Here is an 18527-nt window from a genome sequence, read left to right on the forward strand (position 1 = left end):
GTAGTTGTGGTAGAAGTGGTGGTAGTTGTAGTGGTAGTAGTTGTGTAGTAGCTGTAGTAGTTGTGCTAGTAGTTGTGCTAGTAGTTGTGGTGGTTGTGGTAGTAGTGGTGGTAGTTGTGATAGTAGCTGTAGTAGTAGTTGTGATAGTAGCTGTAGTAGTAGTTGTGATAGTAGCTGTAGTAGTAGTTGTGATAGTAGCTGTAGTAGTAGTTGTGATAGTAGCTGTAGTAGTAGTTGTGATAGTAGCTGTAGTAGTAGTTGTGATAGTAGCTGTAGTAGTAGTTGTGCTAGTAGTTGTGTAGTAGTGGTTGTGCTAGTAGCTGTAGTAGTAGTTGTGATAGTAGCTGTAGTAGTAGTTGTGATAGTAGCTGTAGTAGTAGTTGTGATAGTAGCTGTAGTAGTAGCTGTGCTAGTAGTTGTGTAGTAGTGGTAGTTGTGCTAGTAGTTGTGGTAGTAGCTGTGCTAGTAGTTGTGTAGTAGCTGTAGTAGTAGCTGTAGTGGTAGTGATGGTGGCTGGGCTAGTGTCGGCGGTTGACAGCCTCCCACACACACAAACACACAAGTCCCCCGTGGGTCACCCCCCTAACACGACACAACTTTCCGTCACGAGCATCGGCACCCCGGCAGAGCCCGGCACTGCGGCACGCTACACCAGGTACTTAGTTAGGGCCGAGTCTACCTAGAGGTGGGGCGAGGGTACGAGGTGGGGGGGGGGGGTTCAGATTTGCACCGCCATTGCTGTCGGCCGTGGACGGGAAATCGAACCACTTGCACCACCGCTCCCCCACACAGCAAACACACACACACAGACACACACACAGACACACACACACACACAGACACACACAGACACACACACACACACACAGACACACACAGACACACACACACACACAGACACACACACACACACACAGACACACACACAGCAAACACAGACACACACACACACAGACACACACACACACAGACACACACAGACACACACACACACACGACACAGCAAACACACACACAGCAAACACACACACAGCAAACACACACACACACAGACACAGCAAACACACACACAGACACACACACACAGACACAGCAAACACACAGACACAGCAAACACACGCACACACACACAGACACACACAGCAAACACACGCACACACACACAGAAAACACACACACACAGACACACATCAAACACACGCACACAGACACACACACACAGACACACGCACGCACAGACACACACACACAGACGCACAGACACACACACAGACACACACACAGACACACACACAGACACACACACAGACACACAGACACACACACAGCAAACACACACACAGACACACACACACAGACACAGCAAACACACACACACACAGCAAACACACGCACACACACACAGACACACACACAGCAAACACACGCACACACACACAGACACACACACAGCAAACACACACACACAGACATACGCACACAGACACACGCACGCACAGACACACACACACAGACACACACGTAGACGCACAGACACACACAGACGCACGCACACAGACGCACAGACACACACGTAGACGCACAGACACACACGTAGACGCACAGACACACACGTAGACGCACAGACACACACGTAGACGCACAGACACACACGCACACAAACGGACACGCACACAAACAGACACGCACACAAACAGACACGCACACGCACAGACACACACACGCACACACGCACAGACACACACACAGACAACAACTCACCTCCACCACCTCCCCTGGTGTAGCCTCTAACAAAGACTGCTGTGTTTAGCGAGTAGTAGACAAAGCTGCCCCAGGTAGCCTCTAGCAGGGCTGTAGGGGCAAGGGCTGTGAGTGGCGAGTAGCAGCAGCACTGCCTATGATACACACACACAGACAAAGCTGCCCCAGGTAGCCTCTAGCAGGGCTGTAGGGGCAAGTGCTGTTAGCGAGTAGCACCTATGAAGGCTACCGGCACAGTGGCACACGAGGGGGTGGGTGGCCAGCACCACGCCCGGCCGCCTTTGTCTCTCTACCCCAAGCAGCTGGCGACGTTCACCACATCACCACCGTCACCACCACCACCGCAACAGCCAACTCAAGTTTCGACCGGCCTCTATTCGTAACCGCCGATCCAACGCTACCGCCCCCCCACACACGTGTAGAGAGACACACACGCGCGCAAGTCGATAGACACACACACACGCACGCAGACAGACAGACAGACAGGCAGGACACGCGTGCAACATAACAACATACCGCTCGGGACCACTGCTGTCAGGAACTGTAATGGTGGCATTGTACTGTGGTTGGTCGGATAGGGCAGTGCCAGGCAGGGCAGGGCCGGGCCAGGCAGGGCAGGGCAGGGCCGGGCAGGGCCAGGCAATGCCGGGCGGGCGGGCAGGCAGGGCCAGGCGGGGCCAGGCGGGGCAGGCCAGGCGGGGCCAGGCGGGGCCAGGCGGGGCAGGCCAGGCGGGGCAGGCCAGGCGGGGCCAGGCGGGGCAGGCCAGGCGGGCGGGCAAGGCAAGGCCCCACCACAACAAACCCCGCCACACACACATCCCCCACGGGGATTGGTGGGTGGGTGGTTGGTGGGGAGGTTGGTTTGTTGGTGGCGGTTGTAGTTTGCAGGTTCGAGTTGTCAGGCCCAGTGGGTGGAGGTGGTGGTGGTGGTGGTGGTGGTGGGGGGGGGGGGCCCGTTGTTGGAGGCCATTGGGGGGGTGGGCGGGAGGTTTGGAGGTCACCACCCATCACAGAGTGGTGGTGGTGGTGGTGGGAGGGGGAGAAGGGGGTTGGAGAGGGGGGAGTAGTTGTTGGTTGGTGGGTGGGTTGGTGAGTAGGTGGGTGAGTGGTTGAGTGGTTGAGTGAGTGGGTGGTTGAGTGGGTGGTTGAGTGGGTGGTTGAGTGGGTGGTTGAGTGGGTGGTTGAGTGGGTGGTTGAGTGGGTGGGTGAGTGGGTGGGTGAGTGAGTGGGTGAGTGGGTGGGTGAGTGAGTGGGTGAGTGGATGGGTGAGTGAATAGGTGGGTGAGTGGGTGGGTGGGTGAGTGAGTGGGTGAATGGGTGGGTGAGTGAGTGAATAGGTGGGTGAGTGGGTGGGTGAGTGAGTGGGTGGGTGAATGGGTGGGTGAGTGAATAGGTGGTTGAGTGGGTGGGTGAGTGAGTGGGTGGGTGAGTGAGTGGGTGAGTGGGTGGGTGAGTGGGTGGGTGAGTGAGTGAATGGGTGGGTGAGTGGGTGAATAGGTGGTTGAGTGGGTGGGTGAGTGAGCGAGTGAGTGAGTGGGTGAGTGAGCGAGTGAGTGAGTGGGTGAGTGGGTGAGTGAGCGAGTGAGTGAGTGGGTGGTTGAGTGGGTGGGGATTTTTTTGTTTGCTGGGCGGGAAGGTGGGTGGGTGGGCGGGTGGGGCAGGGTGGTGGGAGTTCAGAGGAGGGGGGGGTGAGAGAGGAGGGGAGGGAGATACCACAGAACACAACACACACGCACGCACACACGCGCACACACGCACGCACACACGCGCACACACGCACACACGCACGCACACACGCGCACACTTCTTTAGACACGCGACGTTGTTTCTTCGTTAGGCCGTGAGAACACCACCGCCCCCCCCCCTACGTGGAACCTGTGCAGGAGGCCCCGGGGCGAGTGGGCAACTCTTGTCGCCGGTTTATTCGGGTGGCGAGTCAGCGCTGCTCAGTCGCGTGGGTGGTGCTGTGGGTGGCGCTGTGGGTGGTGGTGGCGCTGTGGGGGGTGGTGGTGGTGGTGCTGTGGGGGGTGGTGGTGGTGGTGCTGTGGGGGGTGCTGTGGGTGGCGCTGTGGGGGTGCTGTGGGGGGTGGTGGTGGTGGGGGGCTGAGGGGCAAGGGGTGGCGTGGGGGGAAGGGGGGGGGCTGGTGGGGAGAAGGGCATTAAGTATTCATAGAGTGGGCGGATTTTGGTGGGTGGGTGGATGAGTGGGAGGATGAGTGAGTGAGTGGGTGTGTGAGTGGGTGAGTGAGTGGGTGAGTGGGTGGGTGAGTGAGTGGGTGGGTGAGTGGGTGAGTGAGTGGGTGAGTGAGTGGGTGAGTGAGTGGGTGAGTGAGTGGGTGTGTGAGTGGGTGAGTGAGTGGGTGGGTGAGTGGGTGAGTGAGTGGGTGGGTGAGTGAGTGGGTGGGTGAGTGAGTGGGTGGGTGAGTGGGTGAGTGGGTGAGTGGGTGTGTGAGTGGGTGAGTGGGTGTGTGAGTGGGTGAGTGAGTGGGTGGGTGAGTGGGTGAGTGAGTGGGTGAGTGAGTGGATGGGTTAGGGTGAGTGGGTGAGTGAGTGGGTGGGGTGAGTGGGTGTGTGAGTGTGTGAGTGGGTGGGTGAGTGAGTGAGTGGGTGAGTGAGTGGGTGAGTGAGTGGGTGAGTGAGTGGATGGGTTAGGGTGAGTGGGTGAGTGAGTGGGTGTGTGAGTGGGTGAGTGGGTGGGTGAGTGAGTGGGTGTGTGAGTGGGTGAGTGGGTGAGTGGGTGAGTGAGTGGGCGTGTGAGTGGGTGAGTGGGTGAGTGGGTGAGTGGGTGGGTGTGTGAGTGGGTGAGTGGGCGAGTGAGTGGGTGTGTGAGTGGGTGAGTGGGTGTGTGAGTGGGTGAGTGGGTGAGTGAGTGGGTGGGTGAGTGGGTGAGTGGGTGTGTGAGTGGGTGTGTGAGTGGGTGAGTGAGTGGATGGGTTAGGGTGAGTGGGTGAGTGAGTGGGTGTGTGAGTGGGTGAGTGGGTGTGTGAGTGGGTGTGTGAGTGGGCGTGTGAGTGGGTGAGTGGGTGAGTGGGTGAGTGGGTGGGTGTGTGAGTGGGTGAGTGGGCGAGTGAGTGGGTGTGTGAGTGGGTGAGTGGGTGTGTGAGTGAGTGGGTGAGTGAGTGGGTGAGTGGGTGTGTGAGTGGGTGAGTGGGTGAGTGGGTGAGTGAGTGGGTGTGTGAGTGGGCGTGTGAGTGGGTGAGTGGGTGAGTGGGTGAGTGGGTGGGTGTGTGAGTGGGTGAGTGGGCGAGTGAGTGGGTGTGTGAGTGGGTGAGTGGGTGTGTGAGTGGGTGAGTGGGTGAGTGAGTGGGTGGGTGAGTGGGTGAGTGGGTGTGTGAGTGGGTGGGTGAGTGGGTGAGTGAGTGGATGGGTTAGGGTGAGTGGGTGAGTGAGTGGATGGGTTAGGGTGAGTGGGTGAGTGAGTGGGTGTGTGAGTGGGTGAGTGGGTGAGTGAGTGGGTGTGTGAGTGGGTGAGTGGGTGAGTGAGTGGGTGTGTGAGTGGGTGAGTGGGTGAGTGAGTGGGTGTGTGAGTGGGTGAATGGGTGAGTGGGTGGGTGTGTGAGTGGGTGTGTGAGTGGGTGAGTGGGTGTGTGAGTGGGTGAGTGAGTGAGTGGGTGAGTGGGTGGGTGAGTGGGTGGGTGGGTGAGTGGGTGAGTGGGTGTGTGAGTGGGTGGGTGAGTGGGTGAGTGAGTGGGTGAGTGAGTGAGTGAGTGGGTGAGTGAGTGGATGGGTGGGTGAGTGAGTGGGTGTGTGAGTGGGTGAGTGGGTGAGTGAGTGAGTGGATGGGTGGGTGAGTGAGTGGATGGGTGAGTGAGTGGGTGGGTGAGTGGGTGAGTGAGTTGATGGGTGAGTGAGTGGATGGGTTAGGGTGAGTGGGTGGGACAGTGGGTGGGTGAGTGGGCGAATTTTGGTGGGTGGGTGAGTGAGTGGATGGGTTAGGGCGGTCGTTTGGGTGGGCGGATAATTGAGTGGGTGAGGAAGTGAGTGAGCGTGTGGGTGTGTGAGTGAGTGGGTGGGTGAGTGGGTGAGTGAGTGGGTGAGTGGGTGAGTGAGTGGGTGGGTGAGTGGGTGAGTGAGTGGGTGAGTGGGTGAGTGGGTGAGTGAGTGGGTGAGTGGGTGAGTGAGTGGGTGGGTGAGTGGGTGTGTGAGTGAGTGGGTGGGTGAGTGGGTGAGTGAGTGGGTGAGTGGGTGAGTGAGTGGGTGGGTGAGTGGGTGAGTGAGTGGGTGGGTGAGTGGGTGTGTGAGTGAGTGGGTGGGTGAGTGGGTGAGTGAGTGGGTGAGTGGGTGAGTGAGTGGGTGGGTGAGTGGGTGTGTGAGTGAGTGGGTGGGTGAGTGGGTGAGTGAGTGGGTGAGTGGGTGAGTGAGTGGGTGGGTGAGTGGGTGAGTGAGTGGGTGAGTGAGTGGATGGGTGAGTGGGTGAGTGTGTGAGTGAGTGGGTGGGTGAGTGGGTGAGTGAGTGGGTGAGTGGGTGAGTGAGTGGATGGGTGAGTGGGTGAGTGGGTGGGTGAGTGGGTGAGTGAGTGGGTGAGTGGGTGAGTGAGTGGGTGGGTGAGTGGGTGAGTGAGTGGGTGAGTGGGTGAGTGGGTGGGTGAGTGGGTGAGTGAGTGGGTGAGTGGGTGAGTGAGTGGATGGGTGAGTGAGTGAGTGGGTGAGTGGGTGAGTGGATGGGTGGGTGAGTGAGTGGGTGGGTGAGTGGGTGAGTGAGTGGGTGTGTGAGTGAGTGGGTGGGTGAGTGGGTGAGTGAGTGGGTGAGTGGGTGAGTGAGTGGATGGGTGAGTGAGTGAGTGGATGGGTGTGTGAGTGAGTGGGTGAGTGAGTGGATGGGTGAGTGAGTGAGTGGATGGGTGTGTGAGTGAGTGGGTGAGTGAGTGGATGGGTGAGTGAGTGAGTGGATGGGTGTGTGAGTGAGTGGGTGAGTGAGCGTGTGGGTGTGTGAGTGAGTGGGTGGGTAAGTAGGTGGGCGACTGGGTGGGTGGTCGAGTGGTTTAGTGAGGAGTTTAGTGAGCGGGTGAGTGGTTAAGTGGATGAGCGAGCAGGTGAGTGAGTGGGTGAGTGAGCGGGCAAGCGGGCGAGCGAGTGAGCGGGTGACTGAGCGGGCGAGTGGGTGGGTGAGCGTGCGAGTGAGCGGGCGAGTGAGTGGTTGAGCGAGTAGTCTAGCGAGCGATCCGTAACGATCCTACTAAATCGGCAAATGCCTTCAAAGCCAATTCCCTTTGTGGCCCAGTGGTGGATGTGGTGGTGGATGTGGTGGTGGTGGATGTGGTGGTGGATGTGGTGGTGGAGGTGGTGGATGTGGTGGTGGTGGATGTGGTGGTGGTGGATGTGGTGGTGGTGGATGTGGTGGTGGTGGATGTGGTGGATGTGGTGGTGGTGGATGTAGTGGTGGATGTGGTGGATGTAGTGGTGGATGTGGTGGTGGTGGATGTGGTGGTGGATGTGGTGGGATGTGGTGGTGGTTGGGATGTGGTGGTGGTGGATGTGGTGGTGGTGGATGTGGTGGTGGTGGATGTGGTGGTGGTGGATGTGGTGGTGGTGGATGTGGTGGTGGTGGATGTAGTGGTGGATGTGGTGGTGGTGGATGTGGTGGTGGTGGATGTGGTGGTGGTGGATGTGGTGGTGGATGTAGTGGTGGATGTGGTGGTGGATGTGGTGGTGGATGTGGTGGTGGTGGATGTGGTGGTGGTGGTGGATGTGGTAGTGGTAGATGGGGCGGTGGTGGCAAAACTCGCGACACAAAATGTGGCCGACATCCTCACGCCCCTAGTGGCTGCGGGAAAGACCCGCGTGGTTTACTAGCCAGCGTGTGCTTAGCGTGTGCTTGGCGTGTGCTTAGCGTGTGTGACTTACGTCGGCACGCAGAGCCTTGATGTGTTTCCCTCCCTTACCGATCACAGCTCCGGCGTTCTGCAGCACGCACGGAGAGAGCAGAGGGGGGGAGGGGAGGGTCCGATTAAATCACTGTGGTGTGATGGATGAGGACGCTCAGATGGAGCCTCGGGCTCACTCGATGGGATTGTGTCAGGAACGAAGACGTTCGCAAGCGACTTGGTGTGGCACCCCCATTGCGGACAAGATGCTCGAGGCAAGGCTTCGGTGCTACGGCCACGTGATGCGAAGTGAAGAGTCATCGGTGGCCAAGACTGCCGTGCGTATTGAGCCAGAGGGTCGCCGTCCACGCGGACGTCCGAAGAAGCGATGGATGATTGACCGAATAAAGGAAGACGTGAAGACGGTCAACGCATCCCCTGAAGATGCCCTGGACCGAGCCAAATGGAGAAGACAATGCCGAAAAGCGGACCCTGCGCCACAGCGGGAACAACGCTAGGGAGAAGGTGTGATGGACAGTGATGGAGAGAAACTCGTTTAAATGTCTCGATTTAAAGCTTCTTTCGTGACTCCAGCAGGGATTCATCTACTTGGTTCTTTCGGTAAAGTCGTCGCGTAGAAGGGAAATAATAAAATAATAAAAAATAAAAAAATAGTTCTCGATTTAAAGCTTCTTTCGTGACTCCAGCACAGATTCATCTACTTGGTTCTTTCGGTAAAGTCGCCGCGTAGAAGGGAAATAATAAAATAATAAAACATAATTAAATAGTTCTCGATTTAAAGCTTCTTTCGTGACTCCAGCACGGATTCATCATCTTGGTTCTTTCGGTAAAGTCGTCACGTAGAAGGGAAGAAATAAAGAATAATAAGTATAACCCGTAAAAACAAAGTTTTTCACTCTAAATCCTTTATATGCGTGGCGGCTAGAGTCCTCTCGTCCTCTGGCTTGAGATGGCTGCCACCTATGGGTCAGATGATTGTCTGCCAGTATCAAGCAATTGGTAATCAAATATTTAATTTGTTTTCCCTAAACAGTGTGAAATTTTGAAAAAAATGTTCACGAACATTAATTGTCACGCACAACGAGTCTGTGTGCAAAATGTCAGCTCGATTGGATCACGGGAAGTGGGTTAAAAAACGACCGAAAGATTTGCACGGTCGCAAGCAAGCAAGTGAACTTAATATAAAGGATTAAATAAGTATAACCCATTAAAACAAAGTGTTTCACTCTAAATCCTTTATATGCGTGGTGGCTAGAGTCCTCTCGTCCTCTGGCTTGAGATGGCTGCCACCTATGGGTCAGATGATTGCATTGCACCATTAAGCAATTGGTAATTAAATATAATATTTTTGTCATAAAAAGTGTAACATTTTGGAAAAAAATGTTCACGAAAATGCATTGTCACGCACAACGAGTCTGTGTGCAAAATGTCAGCTCGATTGGATCACGGGAAGTGGGTTAAAAAACGACCGAAAGATTTGCACGGTCCTAAGCAAGCAAGCAAGCACGCAAGCACGCAAGCACGCAAGCAAGCGAGCGAACTTAATATAAAGGATTTAAAAATCAAACTTAATAAAATAGTTCTCGATTTAAAGCTTCTTTCGTGACTGCAGGGATTCATCTTCTTGGTTCTTTCGGTAAAGTCGTCACGTAGAAGGGAAATCATAAAAGTCTCCCCGACAGACCTGTTCTTCACCTGAGGACGGCTGCTTGCGTTGTGGCCGAAACGTCGTGAGAATTTTGTTATGTTTTATTTTTATTATTTTATTACTTCCCTTCTACGTGACGACTTTACCGAAAGAACCAAGAAGATATTTTAAATGTTTCACGAGGTTGTATTCTTCTCAGAGATAGAAAAATAAAAAAAAACTAATCTAGAATTGAAGCTTTTCGTGACTGCAGAGATTATACGCGTTGGTTTTTCTCGGTGAAGTCGCAGATGTAGAAATAAAATAAATAAAACTTAAATAAATCACGACGTTGCAAACGCAACACAAGCGCTCATCATGATGATGATCTCCGTGTGCGTTTCATGATGATGATTGCGTTGCGTTCGAAACGTCGTGATTTATTTGAATTTAATTTCATTACATTTTCATTTCATTTCTACACACGCGACTTCACCCAAAAAAACTATGAGAGATAAACTATTTTAATGTTTCACGAGGTTAAATAATATTTTTTTTAAAATTACATTTTATTTTTTATTCAATCACGAAAGCCTTAAGCCGAGATTTTTCACGAGGCAATTTCCCACTCAGATTCTGAGTTCTTTTGTCCAGAAGAGACTTTTGGCTGTCACAAAGCAAGTAGCTAAGGACCACCACGACCTCCTGTGTACCAGGCGAGATAGTCAACATCCCCTATCCACTGGGAATCACCGCGACCTCCTGCGTACCAGGCGAGGTAGTCAACATCTCCCCAGCGAGTGTCTCACCCTGTTCTGCATGAGCACACGACCTCCTGCGTACCAGGTGAGGTAGTCAACATCTCCCCAGCGAGTAGCTCACCCTGTTCTGCATGAGCACACGACCTCCTGCGTACCAGGCGAGGTAGTCAACATCTCCCCAGCGAGTAGCTCACCCTGTTCTGCATGAGCACACGACCTCCTGCGTACCAGGCGAGGTAGTCAACATCTCCCCAGCGAGTGTCTCACCCTGTTCTGCATGAGCACACGACCTCCTGCGTACCAGGTGAGGTAGTCAACATCTCCCCAGCGAGTAGCTCACCCTGTTCTGCATGAGCACACGACCTCCTGCGTACCAGGTGAGGTAGTCAACATCTCCCCAGCGAGTAGCTCACCCTGTTCTGCATGAGCACACGACCTCCTGCGTACCAGGCGAGGTAGTCAACATCTCCCCAGCGAACATCTCGCCCTGTTCTGCATGAGCACACGACCTCCTGCGTACCAGGCGAGGTAGTCAACATCTCCCCAGCGAGTATCTCGCCCTGTTCTGCACGAGCACACGACCTCCTGCGTACCAGGTGAGGTAGTCAACATCTCCCCAGCGAGTGTCTCACCCTGTTCTGCATGAGCACACGACCTCCTGCGTACCAGGCGAGGTAGTCAACATCTCCCCAGCGAGTGTCTCGCCCTGTTCTGCATGAGCACACGACCTCCTGCGTACCAGGCGAGGTAGTCAACATCTCCCCAGCGAGTATCTCGCCCTGTTCTGCACGAGCACACGACCTCCTGCGTACCAGGCGAGGTAGTCAACATCTCCCCAGCGAGTATCTCGCCCTGTTCTGCATGAGCACACGACTTCCTGCGTACCAGGCGAGGTAGTCAACATCTCCCCGGCGAGCATCTCACCCTGTTCTGCATGAGCACACGACCTCCTGCGTACCAGGCGAGGTAGTCAACATCTCCCGGGCGAGTATCTCACCCTGTTCTGCATGAGCACACGACCTCCTGCGTACCAGGCGAGGTAGTCAACATCTCCCCAGCGAGTATCTCGCCCTGTTCTGCATGAGCACACGACCTCCTGCGTACCAGGCGAGGTAGTCAACATCTCCCCAGCGAGTGTCTCGCCCTGTTCTGCATGAGCACACGACCTCCTGCGTACCAGGCGAGGTAGTCAACATCTCCCCAGCGAGTATCTCGCCCTGTTCTGCACGAGCACACGACCTCCTGCGTACCAGGCGAGGTAGTCAACATCTCCCCAGCGAGTATCTCGCCCTGTTCTGCATGAGCACACGACTTCCTGCGTACCAGGCGAGGTAGTCAACATCTCCCCGGCGAGCATCTCGCCCTGTTCTGCATGAGCACACGACCTCCTGCGTACCAGGCGAGGTAGTCAACATCTCCCCAGCGAGCATCTCGCCCTGTTCTGCATGAGCACACGACCTCCTGCGTACCAGGCGAGGTAGTCAACATCTCCCCAGCGAGTATCTCGTCCTGTTCTGCACGAGCACACGACCTCCTGCGTACCAGGCGAGGTAGTCAACATCTCCCCAGCGAACGTCTTACCCTGCTCTGCATGAGCACACGCAGTTCGACGCGGGAGTCGTCGTTGTTGCGCGACCGCTTGGTCGACTGTTCCTCTCCGGAGTCCTCCGCAGGGCGTTTGCCTTCGTGCACGCGCGCGGAGACACGCACAACAGAGACACACGCGGAGATATAGAGACACACGCAGGTGACACGCACAGAGACACGCACAGAGACACGCACAGAGACACACGCGGAGATATAGAGACACGCAGAGACACGCACAGACACACACGGAGATAGAGAGACACGCACAACAGAGACACACACCGAGATATAGAGACACACGCAGGTGACACGCACAGAGACACGCACAGAGACACGCACAGAGACACACGCGGAGATATAGAGACACGCAGAGACACGCACAGACACACACGGAGATAGAGACACACACAGAGACACACACAGACACACACGGAGATATAGAGACACACGCAGAGACACGCACAGACACACACGGAGATAGAGACACACGCAGAGACACGCACAGACACACACGGAGATAGAGAGACACGCACAGAGACACACACGGAGATATAGAGACACACGCAGAGACACGCACAGACACGCACGGAGATAGAGAGACACGCACAGAGACACACACGGAGATATAGAGACACACGCAGAGACACGCACAGACACGCACGGAGATAGAGAGACACGCACAGAGACACACACGGAGATATAGAAACACACGCAGAGACACGCACAGACACGCACGGAGATAGAGAGACACGCACAACAGAGACACACGCGGAGATATAGAGACACACGCAGAGACACGCACAGACACACACGGAGATAGAGAGACACGCACAGAGACACACACGGAGATATAGAGACACACGCAGAGACACGCACAGACACACACGGAGATAGAGAGACACGCACAGAGACACACACGGAGATATAGAGACACACGCAGAGACACGCACAGACACACACGGAGATAGAGAGACACGCACAGAGACACACACGGAGATATAGAGACACACGCAGAGACACGCACAGACACACACGGAGATAGAGAGACACGCACAGAGACACACACGGAGATATAGAGACACACGCAGAGACACGCACAGACACACACGGAGATAGAGAGACACGCACAGAGACACACACGGAGATAGAGACACACGCAGAGACACGCACAGACACACACGGAGATAGAGAGACACGCACAACAGAGACACACACCGAGATATAGAGACACACGCAGGTGACACGCACAGAGACACGCACAGAGACACGCACAGAGACACACGCGGAGATATAGAGACACGCAGAGACACGCACAGACACACACGGAGATAGAGAGACACGCACAGAGACACACACGGAGATATAGAGACACGCACAGGTGACACGCACAGAGACACACACAGAGACACGCACAGAGACACACGCGGAGATATAGAGACACGCAGAGACACGCACAGACACACACGGAGATAGAGAGACACGCACAGAGACACACACGGAGATATAGAGACACGCACAGGTGACACGCACAGAGACACACACAGAGACACGCACAGAGACACACGCGGAGATATAGAGACACGCAGAGACACGCACAGACACACACGGAGATAGAGAGACACGCACAGAGACACACACGGAGATATAGAGACACACGCAGAGACACGCACAGACACACACGGAGATAGAGAGACACGCACAGAGACACACACGGAGATATAGAGACACACGCAGAGACACGCACAGACACACACGGAGATAGAGAGACACGCACAGAGACACACGCGGAGATATAGAGACACACACAGAGACACGCACAGACACACACGGAGATAGAGAGACACGCACAGAGACACACGCGGAGATATAGAGACACGCACAGGTGACACGCACAGAGACACACACAGAGACACGCACAGAGACACACACAACAGAGACACACACGGAGATATAGAGACACACACAGAGACACGCACAGACACACACGGAGATAGAGAGACACGCACAGAGACACACACGGAGATATAGAGACACACGCAGAGACACGCACAGACACACACGGAGATAGAGAGACACACAGAGACACGCACAGACACACACGGAGATAGAGACACGCACAACAGAGACACACGCGGAGATATAGAGACACACGCAGAGACACGCACAGACACGCACGGAGATAGAGAGACACGCACAGAGACACACACGGATATAGAGAGACACGCACAGGTGACACGCACAGAGACACACACAGAGACACGCACAGAGACACACACAACAGAGACACACACGGAGATATAGAGACACACGCAGAGACACGCACAGACACGCACGGAGATAGAGACACACACAGAGACACACAGAGACACACACAGAGACACACACAGAGACACGCACAGACACACACGGAGATAGAGACACACACAGAGACGCACGCAGAGACACGCGCAGAGACACGCACAGAGACACGCACAGAGACACGCACAGAGACACGCACAGAGACACGCACAGAGACACGCACAGAGACACACACAGAGACACACACAGAGACACACACAGAGACACACAGAGACACACACGGAGATAGAGACACACACAGAGACACACACAGAGACACGCACAGAGACACACAGAGAGACACGCAGAGACACACAGAGAGACACGCAGAGACACACACAGAGACACACACAGAGACACACACAGAGACACGCACAGAGACACGCACAGAGACACACACAGAGACACGCACAGAGACACGCACAGAGACACGCACAGAGACACGCAGAGACACACACAGAGACACACACAGAGACACACACAGAGACACACAGAGAGAGACACACAGAGACACACACAGAGACACGCACAGAGACACACACGGAGATAGACACGCAGGAGGTCGCGTGCTCATGAAAAGCAGGGTGAGCGTGCGTGCGTGCGTCTGTGTGTGCGTGTCTGTGCGTGTGTGCATCTGGTTGCGTGTGTCTGTGTGCATCTACGTGCGTGTGCGTCTGTGTGTATTTCTGCGTGTGTGTCTGTGTGTGTGCGTGTGTCTGTGCGTGTCTGTGTGTGCGTGTGAATCTGTGTGCGTGTTTGTGTATCTGTGTGTGCGCGTGTGTGTGCGTGTGTGTCTGTGTGCGTGTTTGTGTGTGTCTGTGCGTGTGTGCGTGTATCTGTGTGCGTGTGTATCTGTGTGTGTCTGTGTGTGTGCGCGCGTGTGCCTGTGTGCCTGTCTGTGTGCGCGTGTGTGCGTGTGTGTGCCTGTGTGTGTGCCTGTGTGTGTGCGTGTGTGTGTGCGTGTGTGTGTGCGTGTGTGTGCCTGTGTGTGTGCCTGTGTGTGTGCGCGTGTGTGCGTGTATGTCTATCTTTTACCACTGTCGTCGATATCCTGTGATGCATCCATCGCCCCTGCGAGACGGAAAAACCCGCACACAACAACAACAACAACCATCACCCTCACGACAACATCACACACACAACAACAACCACAACCGCCACCATTCTCCAGCGAGTGGCCGGCAACGTCACCGCGCCAGGCTAGGTGCACCACGAGGCCGACCGAGATGACCGGTAGATGTGACAACCTGTGGCACCCGCCGTGCAAACTCGCTGCTGCGTTTCAGCCGCCCGGCTCGTAGTTGTGAGCGTCGCCACACTGCCTCTCCGCTGTGCGTGGAGTTGCGTGGAGTTGCGTGGAGTTGCGTGGAGTTGCGTGGAGTTGCGTGGAGTTGCGTGGAGTTGCGTGGAGTTGCGTGCGGGTTGCGTGATGTTATGTGGAATTGTGTGCGGGTTGAGTGGTGTTGCGTGGGGATGCGTGGGGATGCGTGGAGTTGCGTGGAGTTGCGTGGAGTTGCGTGGAGTTGCGTGGAGTTGCGTGGAGTTGCGTGGAGTTGCGTGGAGTTGCGTGGAGTTTGCGTGGAGTTGCGTGGAGTTGCGTGCGGGTTGCGTGATGTTATGTGGAATTGTGTGCGGGTTGAGTGGTGTTGAGTGGGTGTTGCGTGGGATGCGTGGAGTTGCGTGGAGTTGCGTGGAGTTGCGTGGAGTTGCGTGGAGTTGCGTGGAGTTGCGTGATGTTATGTGGAATTGTGTGCGGGTTGAGTGGTGTTTGCGTGGGGATGCGTGGGGATGCGTGGGGATGCGTGGGGATGCGTGGGGATGCGTGGGGATGCGTGGAGTTGCGTGGAGTTTGCGGTGGAGTTGCGTGGAGTTGCGTGGAGTTGCGTGGAGTTGCGTGGAGGTTGCGTGGAGTTGCGTGGAGTTGCGTGGAGTTGCGTGGAGTTGCGTGGAGTTGCGTGGAGTTGCGTGGAGTTGCGTGGAGTTGCGTGGAGTTGCGTGGAGTTGCGTGGAGTTGCGTGGAGTTGCGTGGAGTTGCGTGGAGTTGCGTGGAGTTGCGTGGAGTTGCGTGGAGTTGCGTGGAGTTGCGTGGAGTTGCGTGGAGTTGCGTGGAGTTGCGTGGAGTTGCGTGGAGTTGCGTGGAGTTGCGTGGAGTTGCGTGGAGTTGCGTGGAGTTGCGTGGAGTTGCGTGGAGTTGCGTGGAGTTGCGTGGAGTTGCGTGGAGTTGCGTGGAGTTGCGTGGAGTTGCGTGGAGTTGCGTGGAGTTGCGTGGAGTTGCGTGGAGTTGCGTGGAGTTGCGTGGAGTTGCGTGGAGTTGCGTGGAGTTGCGTGGGGATGCGTGGAGTTGCGTGGGAGTGCGTGGAGTTGCGTGGAGTTGCGTGGAGTTGCGTGGAGTTGCGTGGAGTTGCGTGGAGTTGCGTGGAGTTGCGTGGAGTTGCGTGCGGGTTGCGTGATGTTATGTGGAATTGTGTGCGGGTTGAGTGGTGTTGAGTGGTGTTGCATGGTGTTGCGTGGAGTTGCGTGCGGGTTGCGTGGAGTTGCGTGGAGTTGCGTGGGTTTGCGTGGGGTTGCGTGGAGTTGCGTGGCACCGTTGGAGTCTCCGCTGTCAAGTTGGTTGTCTTCCTCCATCTCCATGGCTCAACGGAATCCTCGGTGAGACCGGGGCGGGCTGAGCACTCGAACAGACGAGAGGCGCTGACTGATCTGTGTGGGGGTGGGACACGGGGAGAGAGGGGGGGGTGGGTGGGTGAGTGGGTGGGTGAGTGGGTGGGTGAGTGGGTGGGTGGGTGAGTGAGTGAGTGAGTGGGTGAGTGGGTGGGTGAGTGAGTGAGTGAGTGGGTGGGTGGGTGGGTGGGTGGGTGGGTGGGTGGGTGAGTGAGTGGGTGGGTGGGTGAGTGAGTGAGTGAGTGGGTGAGTGGGTGAGTGGGTGGGTGGGTGGGTGGGTGAGTGAGTGGGTGGGTGAGTGAGTGGGTGGGTGAGTGAGTGGGTGAGTGGGTGGGTGGGTGAGTGAGTGAGTGAGTGGGTGGGTGAGTGAGTGGGTGGGTGGGTGAGTGGGTGGCGGTTACGACGAGGCAAAGAGCAAAAGTCACGGTCGCTCCGATGGCGACAAGAATTCCATCTGTGACAGAGAGAGAGATTCACTGAGACTCCCACAGGGTTCAGTGTTAATCACTGAGACTCCCACAGGGTTCAGTGTTAATCACTGAGACTCCCACAGGGTTCAGTGTTAATCACTGAGACTCCCACAGGGTTCAGTGTTAATCACTGAGACTCCCACAGGGTTCAGTGTTAATCACTGAGACTCCCACAGGGTTCAGTGTTAATCACTGAGACTCCCACAGGGTTCAGTGTTAATCAGTGAGACTCCCACAGGGTTCAGTGTTAATCAGTGAGGCTCCCACAGGGTTCAGTGTTAATCACTGAGACTCCCACAGGGTTCAGTGTTAATCACTGAGACTCCCACAGGGTTCAGTGTTAATCAGTGAGGCTCCCACAGGGTTCAGTGTTAATCACTGAGACTCCCACAGGGTTCAGTGTTAATCACTGAGACTCCCACAGGGTTCAGTGTTAATCACTGAGACTCCCACAGGGTTCAGTGTTAATCACTGAGACTCCCACAGGGTTCAGTGTCAATCACTGAGACTCCCACAGGGTTCAGTGTTAATCAGTGAGACTCCCACAGGGTTCAATGTTAATCACTGAGACTCCCACAGGGTTCAATGTTAATCACTGAGACTCCCACAGGGTTCAGTGTTATTCACTGAGACTCCCACAGGGTCCAGTGTTAATCAGTGAGACTCCCACAGGGTTCAATGTTAATCACTGAGACTCCCACAGGGTTCAGTGTTAATCAGTGAGACCGCCATAGGGTTCAGTGTTAATCAGTGAGACCGCCATAGGGTTCAGTGTTAATCAGTGAGACCGCCATAGGGTTCAATGTTAATCAGTGAGACCGCCATAGGGTTCAATGTTAATCAGTGAGACCCCCACAGGGTTCAGTGTTAATCACTGAGACTCCCACAAGGTTCAATGTTAATCACTGAGACTCCCACAGGGTTCAATGTTAATCAGAGGACCTCACTCCCATAGGGTTCAATGTTAATCAGTGAGACCGCCATAGGGTTCAGTGTTAATCAGTGAGACCGCCATAGGGTTCAGTGTTAATCAGTGAGACCGCCATAGGGTTCAGTGTTAATCAGTGAGACTCCCACAGGGTTCAGTGTTAATCACTGAGACTCCCACAGGGTTCAATGTTAATCAGAGACTCACTCCCATAGGGTGCAATGTTAATCACAGAGACCGCCATAGGGTTCAATGTTAATCAGTGAGACCCCCATAGGGTTCAGTGTTAATCACTGAAACCGCCATAAGGTTCAGTGTTAATCACTGAGACTCCCACAGGGTTCAGTGTTAATCTCTGAGACTCCCACAGGGTTCAGTGTTAATCACTGAGACTCCCACAGGGTTCAGTGTTAACTCTCTGAGACTCCCACAGGGTTCAGGTGTTATCACTGAGACTCCCACAGGGTTCAGTGTTAATCCCTGAGACTCCCACCGGGTTCAGTGTTAAGCACTGAGACTCCCACAGGGTTCAGTGTTAATCACTGAGACTCCACATGGTTCAGTGTTAAT

General features: G+C 55.2%; 1 protein-coding gene across 2 annotated transcripts; it reads right to left on the bottom strand.

The window, feature by feature from the left end:
* Nucleotides 1–1918: 1918 nt before the first annotated feature.
* LOC133360577 (heterogeneous nuclear ribonucleoprotein K homolog) lies at nt 1919–16602 on the bottom strand. 2 transcript variants are annotated; one of them, XM_061579378.1, is made up of 5 exons: nt 16484–16602; nt 14937–14969; nt 11556–11656; nt 7606–7662; nt 1919–2321 (listed from the first exon to the last, which is right to left on the bottom strand). In XM_061579378.1, the coding sequence occupies exons 1-5, from the start codon at nt 16527–16529 to the stop codon at nt 2091–2093; spliced, it is 468 nt and encodes a 155-aa protein (XP_061435362.1). In that variant the 5' UTR covers nt 16530–16602; the 3' UTR covers nt 1919–2090. The 2 variants fall into 2 exon arrangements, with proteins under 2 accessions (XP_061435362.1, XP_061435361.1); XM_061579377.1 differs by having other exon boundaries at nt 14934–14969.
* Between the last annotated feature and the right edge of the window lie 1925 nt (nt 16603–18527).

The sequence above is a fragment of the Lethenteron reissneri genome, chromosome 69, assembly GCF_015708825.2.
Source record: "Lethenteron reissneri isolate LAM-NWPU_2019-01 chromosome 69, ASM1570882v1, whole genome shotgun sequence".
Taxonomy (NCBI): domain Eukaryota; kingdom Metazoa; phylum Chordata; class Hyperoartia; order Petromyzontiformes; family Petromyzontidae; genus Lethenteron; species Lethenteron reissneri.